Genomic DNA, 20,637 nt, shown 5'->3' on the forward strand with positions numbered 1-20,637 from the left:
TGGACATGCTGTCCTGCAGTAGCCTAAGTATTGTTTTTTTGTAATGTGAACGACTAAATTAAAAGATCGAATTAAAAAAAATAATTGAATTGGACATGCTATCCTGCAGTAGCCTAAGTATTGTTGCGATTTCCAACACCGACAAAGCAAGTATAACTGGTAAAAAACGCTACAACGTAAAGTAAGGCGCCACTCTTCCAAAATGTGCTAGCTTGACGCTAATTTACATTGGATTTACCATACACCGGCTACTATTATCATTAGCGATATTACATGGCGACTTCAACATCCGTGAATTTAATAATGGAAACGTATTTTGTATTGTGAACGGCCACATAACAAGATCAGATTCTGGAAAAGGGGTAGGATTAATTCAGCTCTGCTTCCTCCTACTCCTTGTCGGACATGTAATGAAAGACTGTAAATATGTGATGTGTCATATTGTAAGTTTATGCATGTTGGAAATAAACACGAACTAAAAGCGCAACTGTAAAAGTCCTTACATGTCCTCAGCATCCGATGAGCCGCGCCCTCCCCACCAAGAAAAAGAAACCCACTTATTAAAAAACAAGGCAGGTGGTATGTAAGCAGAGCAGCATCAATTTGCTTGTGTAAATGAAACGCTAATAAACGTTGTAATTCTTTGCCGTTATGTGCATATTTCCAGCATGTTTGTCACGGGCATGAATGTCCCAGCGTGAGAAGTGACTTGTGTACACAATGCAAATGTGGCGCTGATGTGGAAGTGTCTGCGTCACTGTGGAATTCCGCTTTTAAGACAAGAGCAAGGGGGCCCGGGGGTGAATGCAGTTTATTTGGATTTTTGTTCACATTTTTAAAGTGTGAGACCATAAAGTCACCATCACATGAACGGATGCTGATTTTTATTTGCTTATAAGACGCAAAGGCTGTTTTTTTATTAGTGTTGCCCGTATAAGGACCATAGGCTGGTGATGTGCCGTACCACTGGTTTCCTTTCCGATCCGATACCGGGTAAAAATCAGGCTGGTATCGGCGATACCGATCCGATACTTTGTGCAAAAAAATCCCAGCGGGCACAAGACATTAAAACAATGTTGAGAACTCGTTGAATTAAGTCCTGACGTTGAGCAACTCAAACCTAACGTTGAAACAACATGCTTTTTGACGACGTTTAATCAATGTTGGGTTCTGACGTTGATTTGACCATTGAATTTTGGTCATTTTCCAACCAATATTCTACAACACAAACACAACATTGAAACAACATGCTTTTTGACAACTTTTAATCAATGTCAGGTTGTGACATTAATTTGACCATTGAAATTTGGTCATTTCCTAACCAATATTCTACAACACAAATACAATGTTGAAACAACATGCTTTTCGACAACGTCTAATTAATGTTGGGTTTTGGCGTTGATTCTGCCGTTGAAATTTGGTCATGTTCCAACCAATATTCTACAACACAAACACAACGTTGGAACAACATGCTTTTTAACTATTTTTAATCAATGTCAGGTTGTGACGTTGATTTGACCATTGAAATGTGGTAATTTCCGAACCAATATTCTACAACACAAATACAATGTTGAAACAACATGCTTTTTGACGACGTTTAATCAATGTTGGGTTCTGACGTTGTTTTGACCATTGAATTTTGGTCATTTTCCAACCAATATTCTACAACACAAACACAACATTGAAACAACATGCTTTTTTAACAACTTTTAATCAATGTCAGGTTGTGACATTAATTTGACCATTGAAATTTGGTCATTTCCTAACCAATATTCTACAACACAAATACAATGTTGAAACAACATGCTTTTTGACGACGTTTAATCAATGTTGAGTTTTGACGTTGATTCTGCCATTGAATTTTGGTCATTTTCCAACCAATATTCTACAACACAAACGCAACATTGAAACAACATGCTTTTTGACAACTTTTAATCAATGTCAGGTTATGACATTGATTTGGCCATTGAAATTTGGTCATTTCCTAACCAATATTCTACAACACAAACACAACGTTGAAACAACATGCTTTTCGACAACGTCTAATTAATGTTGGGTTTTGGCGTTGATTCTGCCGTTGAAATTTGGTCATGTTCCAACCAATATTCTACAACACAAACACAACGTTGAAACAACATGCTTTTTAACTATGTTTAATCAATGTCAGGTTGTGACGTTGATTTGACCATTGAAATGTGGTAATTTCCGAACCAATATTCTACAACACAAATACAATGTTGAAACAACATGCTTTTTGACGACGTTTAATCAATGTTGGGTTTTGACGTTGATTCTGCCATTGAAATTTGGTCATGTTCCAACCAATATTCTACAACACAAACACAACGTTGAAACGACATGCTTTTTGACGACGTTTAATCAATGTCAGGTTGTGACATTAATCTGACCATTGAAATTTGGTCATTTCCTAACCAATATCCTACAACACAAACACAACGTTGAAACAACATGCTTTTCGACAACGTCTAATTAATGTTGGGTTTTGGCGTTGATTCTGCCATTGAATTTTGGTCATTTTCCAACCAATATTCTACAACACAAACACAACGTTGAAACAACATGCTTTTTAACTATGTTTAATCAATGTCAGGTTGTGACGTTGATTTGACCATTGAAATGTGGTAATTTCCGAACCAATATTCTACAACACAAATACAATGTTGAAACAACATGCTTTTTGACGACGCTTAATCAATGTTGAGTTTTGACGTTGATTCTGCCGTTGAATTTTGGTCATTTTCCAACCAATATTCTACAACACAAACACAACATTGAAACAACATGCTTTTTGACAACTTTTAATCAATGTCAGGTTATGACATTGATTTGGCCATTGAAATTTGGTCATTTCCTAACCAATATTCTACAACACAAACACAACGTTGAAACAACATGCTTTTTAACTATGTTTAATCAATGTCAGGTTGTGACGTTGATTTGACCATTGAAATGTGGTAATTTCCGAACCAATATTCTACAACACAAATACAATGTTGAAACAACATGCTTTTTGACGACGCTTAATCAATGTTGAGTTTTGACGTTGATTCTGCCGTTGAATTTTGGTCATTTTCCAACCAATATTCTACAACACAAACACAACATTGAAACAACATGCTTTTTGACAACTTTTAATCACTGTCAGGTTATGACATTGATTTGGCCATTGAAATTTGGTCATTTCCTAACCAATATTCTACAACACAAACACAACGTTGAAACAACATGCTTTTCGACAACGTCTAATTAATGTTGGGTTTTGGCGTTGATTCTGCCATTGAAATTTGGTCATGTTCCAACCAATATTCTACAACACAAACACAACGTTGAAACAACATGCTTTTTAACTATGTTTAATCAATGTCAGGTTGTGACGTTGATTTGACCATTGAAATGTGGTAATTTCCGAACCAATATTCTACAACACAAATACAATGTTGAAACAACATGCTTTTTGACGACGTTTAATCAATGTTGGGTTTTGACGTTGATTCTGCCATTGAAATTTGGTCATGTTCCAACCAATATTCTACAACACAAACACAACGTTGAAACGACATGCTTTTTGACGACGTTTAATCAATGTCAGGTTGTGACATTAATTTGACCATTGAAATTTGGTCATTTCCTAACCAATATTCTACAACACAAACACAACGTTGAAACAACATGCTTTTTAACTATGTTTAATCAATGTCAGGTTGTGACGTTGATTTGACCTTAGAAATTTGGTCATTTTCCAAACAATATTCCACAACACAAACACAATGTTGAAACAACATGCTTTTTGACGACGCTTAATCAATGTTGAGTTTTGACGTTGATTCTGCCGTTAAATTTTGGTCATTTTCCAACCAATATTCTACAACACAAACACAACATTGAAACAACATGCTTTTTGACAACTTTTAATCAATGTCAGGTTATGACATTGATTTGGCCATTGAAATTTGGTCATTTCCTAACCAATATTCTACAACACAAACACAACGTTGAAACAACATGCTTTTCGACAACGTCTAATTAATGTTGGGTTTTGGCGTTGATTCTGCCATTGAAATTTGGTCATGTTCCAACCAATATTCTACAACACAAACACAACGTTGAAACAACATGCTTTTTAACTATGTTTAATCAATGTCAGGTTGTGACGTTGATTTGACCATTGAAATGTGGTAATTTCCGAACCAATATTCTACAACACAAATACAATGTTGAAACAACATGCTTTTTGACGACATTTAATCAATGTTGAGTTTTGACGTTGATTCTGCCATTGAATTTTGGTCATTTTCCAACCAATATTCTACAACACAAACACAACATTGAAACAACATGCTTTTTGACAACTTTTAATCAATGTCAGGTTATGACATTGATTTGGCCATTGAAATTTGGTCATTTCCTAACCAATATTCTACAACACAAACACAACGTTGAAACAACATGCTTTTCGACAACGTCTAATTAATGTTGGGTTTTGGCGTTGATTCTGCCGTTGAAATTTGGTCATGTTCCAACCAATATTCTACAACACAAACACAACGTTGAAACAACATGCTTTTTAACTATGTTTAATCAATGTCAGGTTGTGACGTTGATTTGACCATTGAAATGTGGTCATTTCCGAACCAATATTCTACAACACAAATACAACGTTGAAACAACATGCTTTTTAACTATGTTTAATCAATGTCAGGTTGTGACGTTGATTTGACCATTGAAATGTGGTAATTTCCGAACCAATATTCTACAACACAAATACAATGTTGAAACAACATGCTTTTTGACGACGTTTAATCAATGTTGGGTTTTGACGTTGATTCTGCCATTGAAATTTGGTCATTTTCCAACCAATATTCTACAACACAAACACAACATTGAAACAACATGCTTTTTGACAACTTTTAATCAATGTCAGGTTATGACATTGATTTGGCCATTGAAATTTGGTCATTTCCTAACCAATATTCTACAACACAAACACAACGTTGAAACAACATGCTTTTCGACAACGTCTAATTAATGTTGGGTTTTGGCGTTGATTCTGCCGTTGAAATTTGGTCATGTTCCAACCAATATTCTACAACACAAACACAACGTTGAAACAACATGCTTTTTAACTATGTTTAATCAATGTCAGGTTGTGACGTTGATTTGACCATTGAAATTTGGTCATTTTCCAACCAATATTCTACAACACAAATACAATGTTGAAACAACATGCTTTTTGACGACATTTAATCAATGTTGAGTTTTGACGTTGATTCTGCCGTTGAATTTTGGTCATTTTCCAACCAATATTCTACAACACAAACACAACATTGAAACAACATGCTTTTTGACAACTTTTAATCAATGTCAGGTTATGACATTGATTTGGCCATTGAAATTTGGTCATTTCCTAACCAATATTCTACAACACAAACACAACGTTGAAACAACATGCTTTTTAACTATGTTTAATCAATGTCAGGTTGTGACGTTGATTTGACCTTAGAAATTTGGTCATTTTCCAAACAATATTCCACAACACAAACACAACGTTGAAACAACATGCTTTGTGACGACGTTTATTCAATGTTGGGTTCTGACGTTGATTTGACCATTGAAATTTGGTCATTTTCCAACCAATATTCCACAACACAAACACAATGTTGAAGCAACATGCTTTTTGACAATGTTTATTCAATGTTGGGTTCTGACGTTGATTTGACCATTGAAATTGGGTCACTTCCCAACATACTTGCCAACCCTCCCGAATTTTCCGGGAGACTCCCGAAATTCAGCGCCTCTCCCGAAAACCTCCCGGGACAAATATTCTCCCGAAAATCTCCCGACTTTCAGCCTGAGCTGGAGGCCACGCCCCCTCCAGCTCCATGCGGACCTGAGTGAGGACAGCCTGTTTTCACGTCCGCTTTCCCACGATATAAACAGCGTGCCTGCCCAATCACGTTATTCCATATGAGGCGTCCGGCATACCGCCGATGAGCATGGTGCAGATGGAGAAGATCTTCTCAGCGTCTGTGTTGGCGCACACGTTGCCAAAGCCGACGCTGGTCAGGCTACAAGAGGGTGAAGTAGAGGGCGGCGATGTTTGAGCTGCGCACCGACGAGCCGCCGACCGTGTTGTTGACGTAGGGCATCTCCAGGCGTTTGCCCAGCTCATGGAGCCATCCTCTGCTGACTGAAGCCTTGCTTTTGAAGAATCCTCCATCAAGTCTTTTATTGGGCGCCAAACAATCATCCATGCCACACCCACTTCAAGTGCACTATTTGTCACTACAGGGTGACAAGAACTATATCATCCAGACTAGAGATAAATTGTATTATTATGTTTATCTTACCTAAAAATAAATATATTTATTAATTGAAAAAAAAAAAAAAAAAATACATTTTTATTATATTTTGCTATAAACATCAAAATTAATTGTATTTTTATTTGTATTTTTTCTGACTCCTTATTACATCCAGCCATAGAATTATACATTAAAATAAACATATTTGAAATAATCAATTTTAAATGATCATAATAATTCATTTAAAATGACCATATTTAATTATTAAAATAATTGCTTGTTTATCAACAACTTTAGCATTTTATTCATTACATTTTGAAGCTCTCAGAAGCCAAGTTATGTTATATTCCTTAAGATTTATTTATGCAAGTTTGAAGTATCAATTATCTAAACACAGTTTTGTTTGCATATTTTCAGGATGTAGATATATATATATATATATATATAAATATATATATATATGAAATACTTGACTTGGTGAATTCTAGCTGTAAATATACTCCTCCCCTCTTAACCACGCCCCCAACCACGCCCCCGCCCCAACTATGCCCCCGACCACGCCCCCACCCCCCGAAATCGGAGGTCTCAAGGTTGGCAAGTATGCTTCCCAACCAATATTCTACAACACAAATACAACGTTTGAACAACATGCTTTTTGACGACGTTTAATCAATGTCAGGCTGTGACGTTGATTTGACCATTGAAATTTGGTCATTTTCCAACCAATATTCTACAACACAAACACAACATTGAAATAACATGCTTTTTGACTATGTTTAATTAATGTTGGGTTCTGACGTTGATTTGACCATTGAAATTTGGTCACTTCCCAACTAATATTCTACAACACAAACACAACATTGAAATAACATGCTTTTTGACGATGTTTAATTAATGTTGGGTTCTGACGTTGATTTGACCATTGAAATTTGGTCATTTCCCAACCAATATTCTACAACACGAATACAATGTTGAAACAACATGCTTTTTGACGACGTTTAATCAATGTCAGGCTGTGACATTGATTTGACCATTGAAATTTGGTCATTTTCCAACCAATATTCCACAACACAAACACAACGTTGAAACAACATGCTTTGTGACAACGTTTATTCAATGTTGGGTTCTGACGTTGATTTGACCATTGAAATTTGGTAATTTTCCAACCAATATTCTACAACACAAACACAACATTGAAATAACATGCTTTTTGACTATGTTTAATTAATGTTGGGTTCTGACGTTGATTTGACCATTGAAATTTGGTAATTTTCCAACCAATATTCTACAACACAAACACAACATTGAAATAACATGCTTTTTGACTATGTTTAATTAATGTTGGGTTCTGACGTTGATTTGACCATTGAAATTTGGTCACTTCCCAACTAATATTCTACAACACAAACACAACATTGAAATAACATGCTTTTTGACGATGTTTAATTAATGTTGGGTTCTGACGTTGATTTGACCATTGAAATTTGGTCATTTCCCAACCAATATTCTACAACACGAATACAATGTTGAAACAACATGCTTTTTGACGACGTTTAATCAATGTCAGGCTGTGACGTTGATTTGACCATTGAAATTTGGTCATTTTCCAACCAATATTCCACAACACAAACACAACGTTGAAACAACATGCTTTGTGACAACGTTTATTCAATGTTGGGTTCTGACGTTGATTTGACCATTGAAATTTGGTAATTTTCCAACCAATATTCTACAACACAAACACAACATTGAAATAACATGCTTTTTGACGATGTTTAATTAATGTTGGGTTCTGACGTTGATTTGACCATTGAAATTTGGTCACTTCCCAACTAATATTCTACAACACAAACACAACATTGAAATAACATGCTTTTTGACGATGTTTAATTAATGTTGGGTTCTGACGTTGATTTGACCATTGAAATTTGGTCACTTCCCAACTAATATTCTACAACACAAACACAACATTGAAATAACATGCTTTTTGACGATGTTTAATTAATGTTGGGTTCTGACGTTGATTTGACCATTGAAATTTGGTCATTTCCCAACCAATATTCTACAACACGAATACAATGTTGAAACAACATGCTTTTTGACGACGTTTAATCAATGTCAGGCTGTGACGTTGATTTGACCATTGAAATTTGGTCATTTTCCAACCAATATTCTACAACACAAACACAACATTGAAACAACATGCTTTTTGACGATGTTTAATTAATGTCGGGTTCTGACGTTGATTTGACCATTGAAATTTGGTCATTTCCCAACCAATATTCTACAACACAAATACAACGTTGAAACAACATGCTTTTTGACGACGTTTAATCAATGTCAGGCTGTGACGTTGATTTGACCATTGAAATTTGGTCATTTTCCAACCAATATTCTACAACACAAACACAACATTGAAACAACATGCTTTTTGACAACTTTTAATCAATGTCAGGTTGGGGACATTAATTTGAACATTGAAATTTGGTCATTTCCCAACCAATATTCTACAACACAAACACAACATTGAAATAACATGCTTTTTGACTATGTTTAATTAATGTTGGGTTCTGACGTTGATTTGACCATTGAAATTTGCTCACTTCCCAACCAATATTCTACAACACAAATACAACATTGGAACAACATGCTTTTTGACGACGTTTAATCAATTTCAGGTTGTGACGTTAATTTGACCATTGAAATTTGGTCATTTCCCAACCAATATTCTACAACATAAACACAACGTTGGAACAACATGCTTTTTGACGATGTTTAATCAATGCCGGGTTCTGACATTTATTTGACCATTGAATTTTGGTAATTTCCCAACCAATATTCTACAACTCAAACACTATGTTAAAACAACATGCCTTTTGACGATGTTTAATTAATGTCAGGTTGTGACGTTGATTTGACCATTGAACTTTGGTAATTTCACCAGCCAACATTGTGGATCCAACGTTGAACATCAACGTTGTCTCAATATACAAATACAACTATTTTGCAACGTTGTTTCAAAGTAAGTTTAAAAGGACATGTACGTATAATCAACGTTGTATCAATGTCTTGTGCCTCCGGGGATGTTTGAAAAGTTATGTATTTCAAATGATATCATCATCTGTCATAGCATAGATAGCAATTTGGCCTTTCAAGTCATTTCATTAGGCCTGCCAAAGGGTGGCTACCAAATGTATCACATATTCATACTGACCTCTTTTTTTAGATTTTGCTTTAAAAACTTGGCAGCTCAGTCGAAAATCATCAGTGGTACCATTTTTCCCCATTTACAGTAATGCACTGTAAAAAACAGGTAACGTATATTTTGCAGTGAAGAAGTAGCAGCTCAGTCGCCAGAATTTTGCGGTAAAAATAACATTGGTACTGTTTCTCAATTTATTAGTAATGCACTGTAAAAAATATTATAAAATATTATAAAAAATGTGTAAAACTGTGCCACTGTTTTTTTCAATTGCAATAATTTATGAAAATGGCGAAAATTACCTTTTTGGAAGTTTAGAGGTAAAAAAAAGTACATAAAAGATGCATTGTTGCATGTTAACTGAACGAGGCACATGACTGTTTATATATGGCGCCATGAGGCTAAATTCCTCACTCGCGGTGCAAAATCGCTATTTGGCCCTCGGACCATCGACACAGGCAAAACATTCGGGCACCCCCGGCATGTAGAATACGAGACAAAGTAACGTATTTATTCAAAACTATGAAGTGTATTGAAGTAGGGCCGCGAATAACAATATAGCCCAGCTTATACAGCAGGGAAAAAAACGACAAAGTACACGGAAATGGTTTTTCAAAGCCTAAAAAAAAGGAAATACTGTTACTAAAATAATAAAAGTATTAAAATAAATGAATGAATGGGAACTACTATTCGAATAAAAAGTCATTGGTATCGATATTTTGATTTGGTATAGGCCAGGGGTGTCCAAACTTTTTCCACTGAGGGCCGCACACGGAGAAATTTAAGCATGCAGGGGCCATTTTGATATTTTTCATTTTCAAACCTTAACAAAATATGTGGATTTTTTTTTTTTAACCTTTAGGGCTACCGGGGACCATAAAGGGTCTCAGTCATTAAAATGTTAGAAATAAGTCAAATTGTTATTATTTTTTATTTAACGCTTACAGTAAATCTCTATATCAACTTCAGGTTGATATAAAGTAAATATAAAAAAAAAAGGTTTTATGCCTTCTCTGTCAAAGACAACTTTGTTTTTTATAGTAAAACTGAAATATGCAGTATTTAGTATTAGAGCCTTAAAAGATCAATAATGCAGGGCATAATAGCAGGAAATAAAATCCTACTAAATATATTTGGGATCCAAAAGGTCCCCCACTCATAAAGTGATACATTTTTATTAGTTTTTTTTTTACTTTTAACACTTAAATTACAAGATCAACTTCAGATATATCTGTCGATTTTACATCTGAACTATTATTAAACTATTTGATGTTTTTATATGGCAACCACACAATATATGCAATATTTATTCCACATAAAACATTTTAAAGTGATATTTTTTAAGTAATAATTCATTATAACATAGATTTTTAGTCTTTTCTTTTTTTAGCAATGGCAAAAAAAAGAAAAATAAACAGACAAAAGAAAAAAAACAGCCTGCATGGCATTGCAACTTTTTCTTGTTAGATTTCACCTCATTCCACTTTTTTTTAAATGTTTTTTAAAATGTTTGCAATATTATCAATTTTACAAATTTTGCAGAATGTGTGGTGGGCCGGTAAACAATTAGCTGCGGGCCGCAAATGGCCCCCGAGCCGCACTTTGGACACCACTGGTATAGGCAGTATCGATAATTCAGTATTGATCCACACATCACTACCATAGACCATAGAGCAGCATATTTAAAAATGAATACATTTAATTCATTGTTATTGAAATATGTTATTAGACATTACACTAATTCATGAGGTTTTTTAATCATAGCCGTTGGTTTGTCGGTTGGCATTGTAAAAAAATTAAAATAAAACAAAAGCACAAGGATGTTGTATGTTTGATCTTCACGTCTCATTGAGTCACTTTTGGTAAATGAAGGTAAGGTTAATGTGTGTTTTCATAATAATGACAATAAAAGAGACACTGTTTGCATAGAGGGAGTGTCAGCGAAACCTTTGAACAAGATTAAGTAAGCAGCACAAACCCTGAAAGTTCACTTTTGTACTTTAATTCTGTGGGTTTTAAAAAAAAAAAAAAGTTTACCACCTCAGCGAACACTTGGCCCTTTAAGTACCACCACAATGACCAGCATTGAAATACAATAGCGCAGTAGGCCTAAGTATTCATCAAAAACAAGGAAGAGGTTTTATTTAAGAAGTATATTTGACATTTTGGCCGCTGTAACACAACACACAGTTTGAACAGTGACACTGTGTTTGAGTGTAGGAAAATAAAAGACTGTACTTTAATTCAAGTGATTCATTGGCTTATTACCACTAGACTACAGTTTGAGAATCACTGATTTATTCAAAAGGCTTTCAAATAGAGTCAAAATACTAGTAATTGAAAAATATGACGTTTTTTTTAATTATTTTTGTTTAAGACTGAAAAAAATGAATCCAACCTTGAGGGGTTTTTTAATGTCCTGTTTGGCTTTGAAGATACTGCATTTTACGGACTATAGAGCGCTAACCCACTAAATTTTACAAGAAAAATATATTTTAAGCTGCAGATATATATACGTTGTGAAATTTACACAGAACTATTTTGTCATTGTTTATTCCTTAGTTTTTTCCAAATGGTGTCTATAAAACGGCAGTAAAACAGCTGATCAAACAAAACAGAGGTCATCGTCATGGACCCACTCGCTGTGGAAGCTAGCTCTCCAATCAGCAAAGCAGACTCAATAACTCCACGGTGACATTTTGGTGAATTTACTGAAGAACTTGTGAAACTCCATCCATCCATTTTCTACCGCTTGTCCCTTTTTTGGGGTTGCGGAGGCTGAGGGAACCTATCTCAGCTGCATTCGGGCAGTAGGCTTAGTGCACCCTGGACAAGTCGCCACCATTGTAAGTTAATAATACTAACACAGACACTCGTAAGCTAATGCTAACGACGCGAGCTTGATTACATTACGACAGTACGTACAAATATGCGTGAAAACCCTCCTACAGATGTCACACACGGGTCGGTCAAGTAAGTAAGAATTGTTTTAGTTATATTGTAAAACTTACAAAAACGTTGCTCGGAGTGATGAATGAAGAATACACACGAGTAGAACCGCTACGGACGGCTAGAAGACGGAACGGCACTTCTGCTTCCGGTTGAAAGCACTGAAAAAAAGGGCACTACAGCGCCTGCAGTGAGCGAACTCGTCCAAAAGATGGCGCCATAGCACAAACAACACGCCTTTTCAGGGTCTCTGCTTGCGAAGACAAATCCGTAAAAATAGCCGTACCGTTTTATAAGCCGCAGGGTTCAGAGCGTAGGAAAAAAGTAGCGGTTTATAGTTTTGAATGTGTGGTACTTTGAATCAAATGTCCCCAGATGATTAAAACATATATTTGCAAACGTTCCCTAAAACATTTTGATGATATTGACGATATTTAGGGAAGTTTGCTGTTCGATTTTTATCAGTGATTGTGCAGGAAGGGGCTGGTGGTAAATGTTCATATACAACCCTCCGCCACTCAATCATTGACATTTTACTTGCACTTATCCACTCAAAATGTGGCCCCCCCCCCCCCCTACCCCACCCCTCCCATGAATCACGGGGCCCCCAAGCACAGCGCGTGATCTGAGCATAGTGAGGAATGTCTGACATTTGAGAGAAGGACAGGGAAGACGAAGGACGGGAAACCGGGCCTGAAAAGTCACGTTTCCCATCCGCGTCTCACTGCTGCCCCCTGTGGCGCAAAGCTGCTGGGCGGGAGAGGCGGCGGCGAAGGAAGGAAGGAAGCTGAGGAGGCGAGAACAGGGCGAGAGCGGCGGTGAAGAGAAACCAGAAGGAGGCTCCGACGGGAGCATGAGAGCCTCTTTGGGGACGGAAGAAAAGAATGAAAGCATGAAACAAAGAGACAAGAAGAGGAGAATGTTGCCTTTGATACAGGGGTGCTAAGGGGTAATTTCACTCTCTGTGTGTGTGTGTGTGTGTGTGTGTGTTTGTGCGTGTGTGCGTGTGTGTGTGTGTGTGTGTTAGGGGTGCATTCGGGGGTCCACAAAAGGGTCCTGACAGGACTACAATGGAGACAGTGTTAGTATGCAGGTAACGTTGGGGCCACCCTGCAGTCTCCCCTCATGGCCCCAGGGCGAGACCTTGTAGACAAACACACACACACACACACAAACGCGCACGCACGCACGCACGTACAACAACTTCCAAACCCACGCGGCAACAACACAACATTTTGTGTGCTTGTTTGTGTGGACTCTCTCACACGGACCATCAAACACAACAAACTGTGTTGTACACATATATACACATATACATACATATATACATACATATATATGTATGTATGTATGTAGATACATAAATATATGTATACATATATATATATATACAATATGAATATATGTACAGTATGTATATGCATACATTTTTATGTATATATATATATGTATATAAATATATATATGTACAGTACGTAGGCACACACACAGACACACACACACACACACACACACAACATGCACGCACGCACATACAACAACTTCCAAACACACACGGCAACAACACAACATTTTGTGTGCTTGTTTGTGTGGACACGCTGACACAGACCATCAAACACATATACATATATGTACATATATACACATATACATATATACATACATATAAATGTATATATACAAAACCCAAAACCAGTTAAGTTGGCCCGTTGTGTAATTCGTGAATAAAAACAGAATACAATGATTTGCAAATCCTTTTTAACTTATATTCAATTGAATAGACTGCAAAGACAAGATATTTAACGTTCGAACTGAGAAACTTGATTATTTTTTGCAAATATTCATTAGCTTGGAATTGAACGGCAGCAACACATTGCAAAAAAGTTGGCACAGGGGCATGTTCACCACTGTGTTACATGGCCTTTCCTTTTAACAACACTCAGTAAACGTTTGGGAACTGAGGAGACCCATTTTTGAAGCTTTTCAGGTGGAATTCTTTCCCATTCTTGCTTGATGTACAGCTTAAGTTGTTCAACAGTCCGGGGGTCTCTAATGGGGTATTTTAGGCTTCATATTGCACCACACATTTTCAATGGGAGACAGGTCTGGACTACAGGCAGGCCAGTCTAGTACCTGCACTCTTTTACTATGGAGCCACACATTGTCTTGCTGAAATAAGCAGGGGCGTCCATGATAACGTTGCTTGGATGGCAACATATGTTGCTCCAAAACCTGTATGTACCTTTCAGCATTAATGGTGCCTTCACAGATGTGTAAGTTACCCATGCCTTGGGCACTAATACACCCCCATACCATCACAGATGCTGGCTTTTCAACTTTGCGCCTTGAACAATCCGGATGGTTCTTTTCCTCTTTGGTCCGGAGGACACGACGTCCACAGTTTCCAAAAACAATTTGAAATGTGGACTTGTCAGACCACAGAACACTTTTCCACTTTGCATCAGTCCATCTTAGATGAGCTCGGGCCCAGCGAAGCCGGCGGCGTTTCTGGGTGTTGTTGATAAATGGCTTTCACTTCGCAAAGTAGAGTTTTAACTTGCACTTACAGATGTAGCGACAAACTGTAGTTACTGACAGTGGTTTTCTGAAGTGTTCCTGAGCCCATGCGGTGATATCCTTTACACTCTGATGTCGCTTTTTGATGCAGTACCACCTGAGGGATCGAAGGTCCGTAATATCATCGCTTTCGTGCAGTGATTTCTCCAGATTCTCTGAACCTTTTGATGATATTACAGACGGTAGATGGTGAAATCCCTAAATTCCTTGCAATAGCTGGTTGAGAAATGTTGTTATTAATCTGTTGGACAATTTGCTCACGCATTTGTTCACAAAATGGTGACCCTCGCCCCATCCTTGTTTGTGAATGACTGAGCATTTCATGGAAGCTGCTTTTTATACCCAATCATGGCACCCACCTGTTCCCAATTAGCCTGTTCACTTGTGGTATGTTCCAAATAAGTGTTTCTTTCTCAGTCTTTTTTGCCACTTGTGCCAGCTTTTTTGAAACATGTTGCAGGCATCAAATTCCAAATGAGCTAATATTTGCCAAAAAAATAACAACGTTTTCCAGTTCGAACGTTAAGTATCTTGTCTTTGCAGTCTATTCAATTGAATATAGGATGGAAAGGATTTGCAAATCATTGTATTCTGTTTTTATTTACCATTTACACAACGTGCCAACTTCACTGCTTTTGGGGTTTGTATGTATGTATATGTCATACTTGCCACTTCCCAACCCTCCCGATTTTCCCGGGAGACTCCCGAATTTCAGTGCCCCTCCCGAAAGTCTCCCGGGGGGAACCATTCTCCCAAATTTCTCCCGATTTCCACCCGGACAACAATATTGGGGGCGTGCCTTTTAGGCACTGCCTTTGGCGTCCTCTACAACCTGTCGTCACGTCCGCTTTTCCTCCATACAAACAGCGTGCTGGCCCATTCACATAATATAAGCGGCTTTTACACACACATAAGTGATCAACAGCCATACAGGTCACACTGAGGGTAGCCGTATAAGCAACTTTAACACTGTTACGAATATGCGCCGCACTGTGAGCCCACACCAAACAAGAATGACAAACACATTTCGGGAGAACATCCGCACCGTAACACAACATAAACACAACAGAACAAATACCCAGAACGCCTTGCAGCACTAACTCTTCCGGGACGCTACAATGTACACCCCCCGCTACCACCACAACCCTGCCCACCTCAACCCCGCCTTTAGCGTCCTCTACAACCTGTCGTCACGTCCGCTTTTCCTCCATACAAACAGCGTGCCGGCCCATTCACATAATATATGCGGCTTTTACACACACATAAGTGATCAACAGCCATACAGGTCACACTGAGGGTAGCCGTATAAGCAACTTTAACACTGTTACGAATATGCGCCGCACTGTGAGCCCACACCAAACAAGAATGACAAACACATTTCGGGAGAACATCCGCACCGTAACACAACATAAACACAACAGAAACAAATACCCAGAACACCTTGCAGCACTAACTCTTCCGGGACGCTACAATGTACACCCCCCGCTACCACCACAACCCTGCCCACCTCAACCCCGCCTTTAGCGTCCTCTACAACCTGTCGTCACGTCCGCTTTTCCTCCATACAAACAGCGTGGCGGCCCATTCACATAATATATGCGGCTTTTACACACACATAAGTGATCAACAGCCATACAGGTCACACTGAGGGTAGCCGTATAAGCAACTTTAACACTGTTACGAATACGCGCCACACTGTGAGCCCACACCAAACAAGAATGACAAACACATTTCGGGAGAACATCCGCACCGTAACACAACATAAACACAACAGAACAAATACCCAGAACACCTTGCAGCACTAACTCTTCCGGGATGCTACAATGTACACCCCACCTCAACCCCGCCCCCAAAATTTGCTAGCGCCCCGTCCGCCGGTGTCCACAGTTCTCTGTATTGCTTCCGTGCGCGTAGACGCCGTGTTTTGTACTTGAATCCAGGCAGGAAGCGTGTGTGCGGGAGGTGAAATGTTGATATAAATCACTCGTATGTTATTAGTGTTTGCAATAAGGCCAGCCTGTCATTTAGCTCGTAATCACCGTCTGCTGCGTTAGCTTCCATTAAAGGAGGCCTCGCCGTGCAGCTCACACACATCCTTTAACACACCCCCCAAACCTCTACGCTCCCCAAACCTCCCAAGAATGTGAATCATAAAGCTGACAAAAGCTGTGATTTTATTGTTGCCGCAGACGTGAAGCGATAAACACGTGTTGGCGTGTGCTGGCAGGATGCGCGCTAATAAGCACTGAGTTTCGACGACATGTGAGACCAATAATGGACGCCGCCTGCGCCGTGACTTTAAAAAAGCACTTTTGAACTGACGGGGGGGGGGGGGGGGGGGGGACTTTGGGGATTGTTTTTTCGGCATAATGAAAAAATTCCAAAACAACAATTTTTATTTGGATTTGTTTTTGTTTCAGACACAGCGCCTGTTGATTGTTGATCTTTTTTTTTTTAGGTTGTTTCCCCAAAACCAGTGAAGTTGGCACGTTTTTACAATGATTTGAAAATCCTTTTCAACCTATATTCATTTGAATAGACTACAAAGACAAGATACTTAACGTTCGAACTAGAAAACGTTGTTATTTTCGGCAAATATTAGCTCATTTGGAATTGGATGCCTGCAACATGTTTCAAAAAAGCTGGCACAAGTGGCAAAAAGGACTGAGAAAGTTGAGGAATGCTCATCAAACACTTATTTGGAACATCCCACGGATGCACAGGCTAATTGGGAACAGGTGGGTGCCATGATTGGGTGTAAAAGCAGCTTCCATGAAATGCTCAGTCATTCACAAACAAGGATGGGGCGAGGGTCACCACTTTGTCAACAAATGCGTGAGCAAATTGTCCAACAGTTTAAGAACAACATTTCTCAACCAGCTATTGCAAGGAATTTAGGGATTTCACCATCTACGGTCCGTAATATCATCAAAAGGTTTAGAGAATCTGGAGAAATCTCTGCACGTAAGCGACGGTATTACGGAACCTTCGATCCCTCAGGCGGTACTGCATCAAAAAGCGACATCAGTGTGTAAAGGATATCACCACATGGGCTCAGGAACACTTTCAGGAAACCACTGTCAGTAGCTACAGTGGGTCGCTACATCTGTAAGTGGAAGTTAAAACTCTACAATGCAAAGCGAAAACCATTTATCAACAACACCCAGAAAAGCCGCCGGCTTTGCTGGGTCCGAGCTCATCTAAGATGGACTGATGCAAAGTGGAATTGTGTTCTGTGGTCTGACGAGTCCACATTTCAAATTTTGTGTGTACTCAAAACACACTTATTACAGACTGCTTATTCACTTTAATTTTAGCTACCTTTTTGTTTTTATTTTTAATTGAAATCTTCTGTTTTATGTGTATCTTTTTTTTATTATTATTATTTTTTTAAATCATATTTTCTATTTTAATTTTAATTTACATATTTTACATTCAATATCTAATTTTGTCTTTATTAGTCTTTATCGGTCCCTATGTCTTGTTTGTACGGTGCACCGTGAAGCCACTTATAAACACAATGAATTATTATCAATAACATTTTATTTTTGAAAAAGAGCTGATTGTGATAACTGTGCTGTCCGGTTGTGATATCTTGTTGTCTGACTCCACCTGAGTCTCTTTTGCAATGCAGTTGCACTTCCAAGACATTAGATGGCAGTACTGTGTCGGCTATCCATAGTATGTTGTCTAACTAGGAAGTAGCGTTTTTTACAGTTAGTTAAATGTGTTACGTTGCACCCTACAAGGTAATTATACTGAAAGTACTCTACTCACAACACACCAGTTGTGTGATTGTAACATTCATCTTAGTTGTAGTGTCCGTTACCAAATTTGGAGTTGTTGAAATCGCCATGTAAAATCGCTAATGCTAATAATAGCATGTCTACCGCAAATCCAATGTATAATAGCATCAAGCTAGCGAGCGTTTTCTACCAAACTTACTTGCTTTGTTGGTGTTAAAAATTGCAATTATACATTTTTGTACCCACAGAATTCGGTCTGTGCCTATGAAAGTACCCAAATTCGGTACCTATAAAGGTGACTTATGAATACAATGAATTATTATTATTATTATTATTATTATTATTACAAGCAACGTCATTTGCATGACAAATTGTATTATCACAAGTGGTTGAGTGGGTACACACATTTGCCTTGGGTTCGATTCCCGGCCTCAGGAAGAGCACCCGGCGTCAAAAACTATTGGAAGTCGAAAACGTTCAAACGATTAATTTGCTGTAATTGCCATTAATCTCATGCTTTTTGTGTGAATCATCTCGTTGATATGTGCAAAAATGGAATCTTTTTTTTTCTTACTTTTATTTTGAAAAAATAAAGTAAAAAATGCTACATTACCTAAAAGTGCATATTCTTTACATTTTATAGTGAAACCTGTCAGCTCACTATTTGTTTTATGAGGATTATTACGTATTTTGCATTTCAAGTCGTTACGAGCCCTCCACACACACTTAGAAACACTTCCTGTTAGGGGTGGTCGTATCGGCCTAAATATCGATATCATCCATACCAAGCGTGATGGGACTCTTCTAGTCTGTTACTGGAAAAAGTGCACACGTCTCTCTCTCACTTTGCCCCTAACCCCCCCTTGTTGTGTTATTTTTTTAATAAATATATACATTTTTTGTTACATTGATGCACTTTTGTTATTTTTTTTATATGTAATTGAAAGTAATAAGGGAATTAATTTAATACATTTTATCCATCCCATCTGTTTTCTAATTTTCTAATTAAGATAATTGATATAATTAACTTAATTGAGAAAAATACGTTTTTCCGTTGTTATTGTAGTCATTGTCATCTAATTAGCGGCAAGTTCACAAAACCATTCAACGATTATGACATTTCAAGCCAAAGTATTGGTATCAGTATTGGTGATATTAGGCTTGTATTTACAAAACCCCAAAACCAGTGAAGTTGGCATGTTGTGTAATTCGTAAATAAAAACAGAATACAATGATTTGCAAATCCTTTTCAACTTATATTCAATTGAATAGACTGCAAAGACAAGATACTTGCAAATCATCATTAACTGTTGTAACACGTGGCTTGGCATTGTCTTGCTGAAATAAGCAGGGGCGTCCATTTTAACTTGCACTGACAGATGTTGCGATGAACTGTACTTACTCACAGTGGTTTTTGCCACAAAAAAAGCCAAAGAAAAAGCCCGAGTTTTCTGCTCCCAATGGTGTTTGAGTCCATACTTGTTGGTGTCGACAGGGACGTCAGAGTCGCTGGAGGACAAGGAGCGGCAGCTTTCCGCCATGATCGGCCAGCTGATCAGCCTGCGCGAGCAGCTCCTCTCTGCCCACGACGAGCAGAAGAAGATGGCCGCCTCGCAGCTGGAGAAGCAGAGGCAGCAGATGGAGCTCGCCAGGCAGCAGCAGGAGCAGGTCAGTGTTACCATCTTAGACGTGCTAACATCAGCATTGCTAAGGTTTTTAAGCATTTTACCAATAAAAAAATATATATACTTAAAAAAATAAAATAAGTATGTATAAAAAGTCCCCATGCGTTTGGCTCCAGAAATAAACTTGTGGTTTGTAGGGATGCAAAAATAAATCGATT

General features: G+C 37.9%; 1 protein-coding gene across 1 annotated transcript in view; it reads left to right on the forward strand.

Moving 5' to 3' along the window:
* LOC133646903 (transcription factor SOX-6-like) overlaps positions 1-20,637 on the forward strand; it is a 281,000-nt gene that overhangs the window by 141,709 nt on the left and 118,654 nt on the right. The window contains 1 exon segment of the mRNA XM_062042819.1: positions 20,290-20,462. Coding sequence (XP_061898803.1) covers positions 20,290-20,462 — 173 coding nt within the window.

This window comes from Entelurus aequoreus, linkage group LG03 (genome assembly GCF_033978785.1).
Source record: "Entelurus aequoreus isolate RoL-2023_Sb linkage group LG03, RoL_Eaeq_v1.1, whole genome shotgun sequence".
NCBI lineage: Eukaryota > Metazoa > Chordata > Actinopteri > Syngnathiformes > Syngnathidae > Entelurus > Entelurus aequoreus.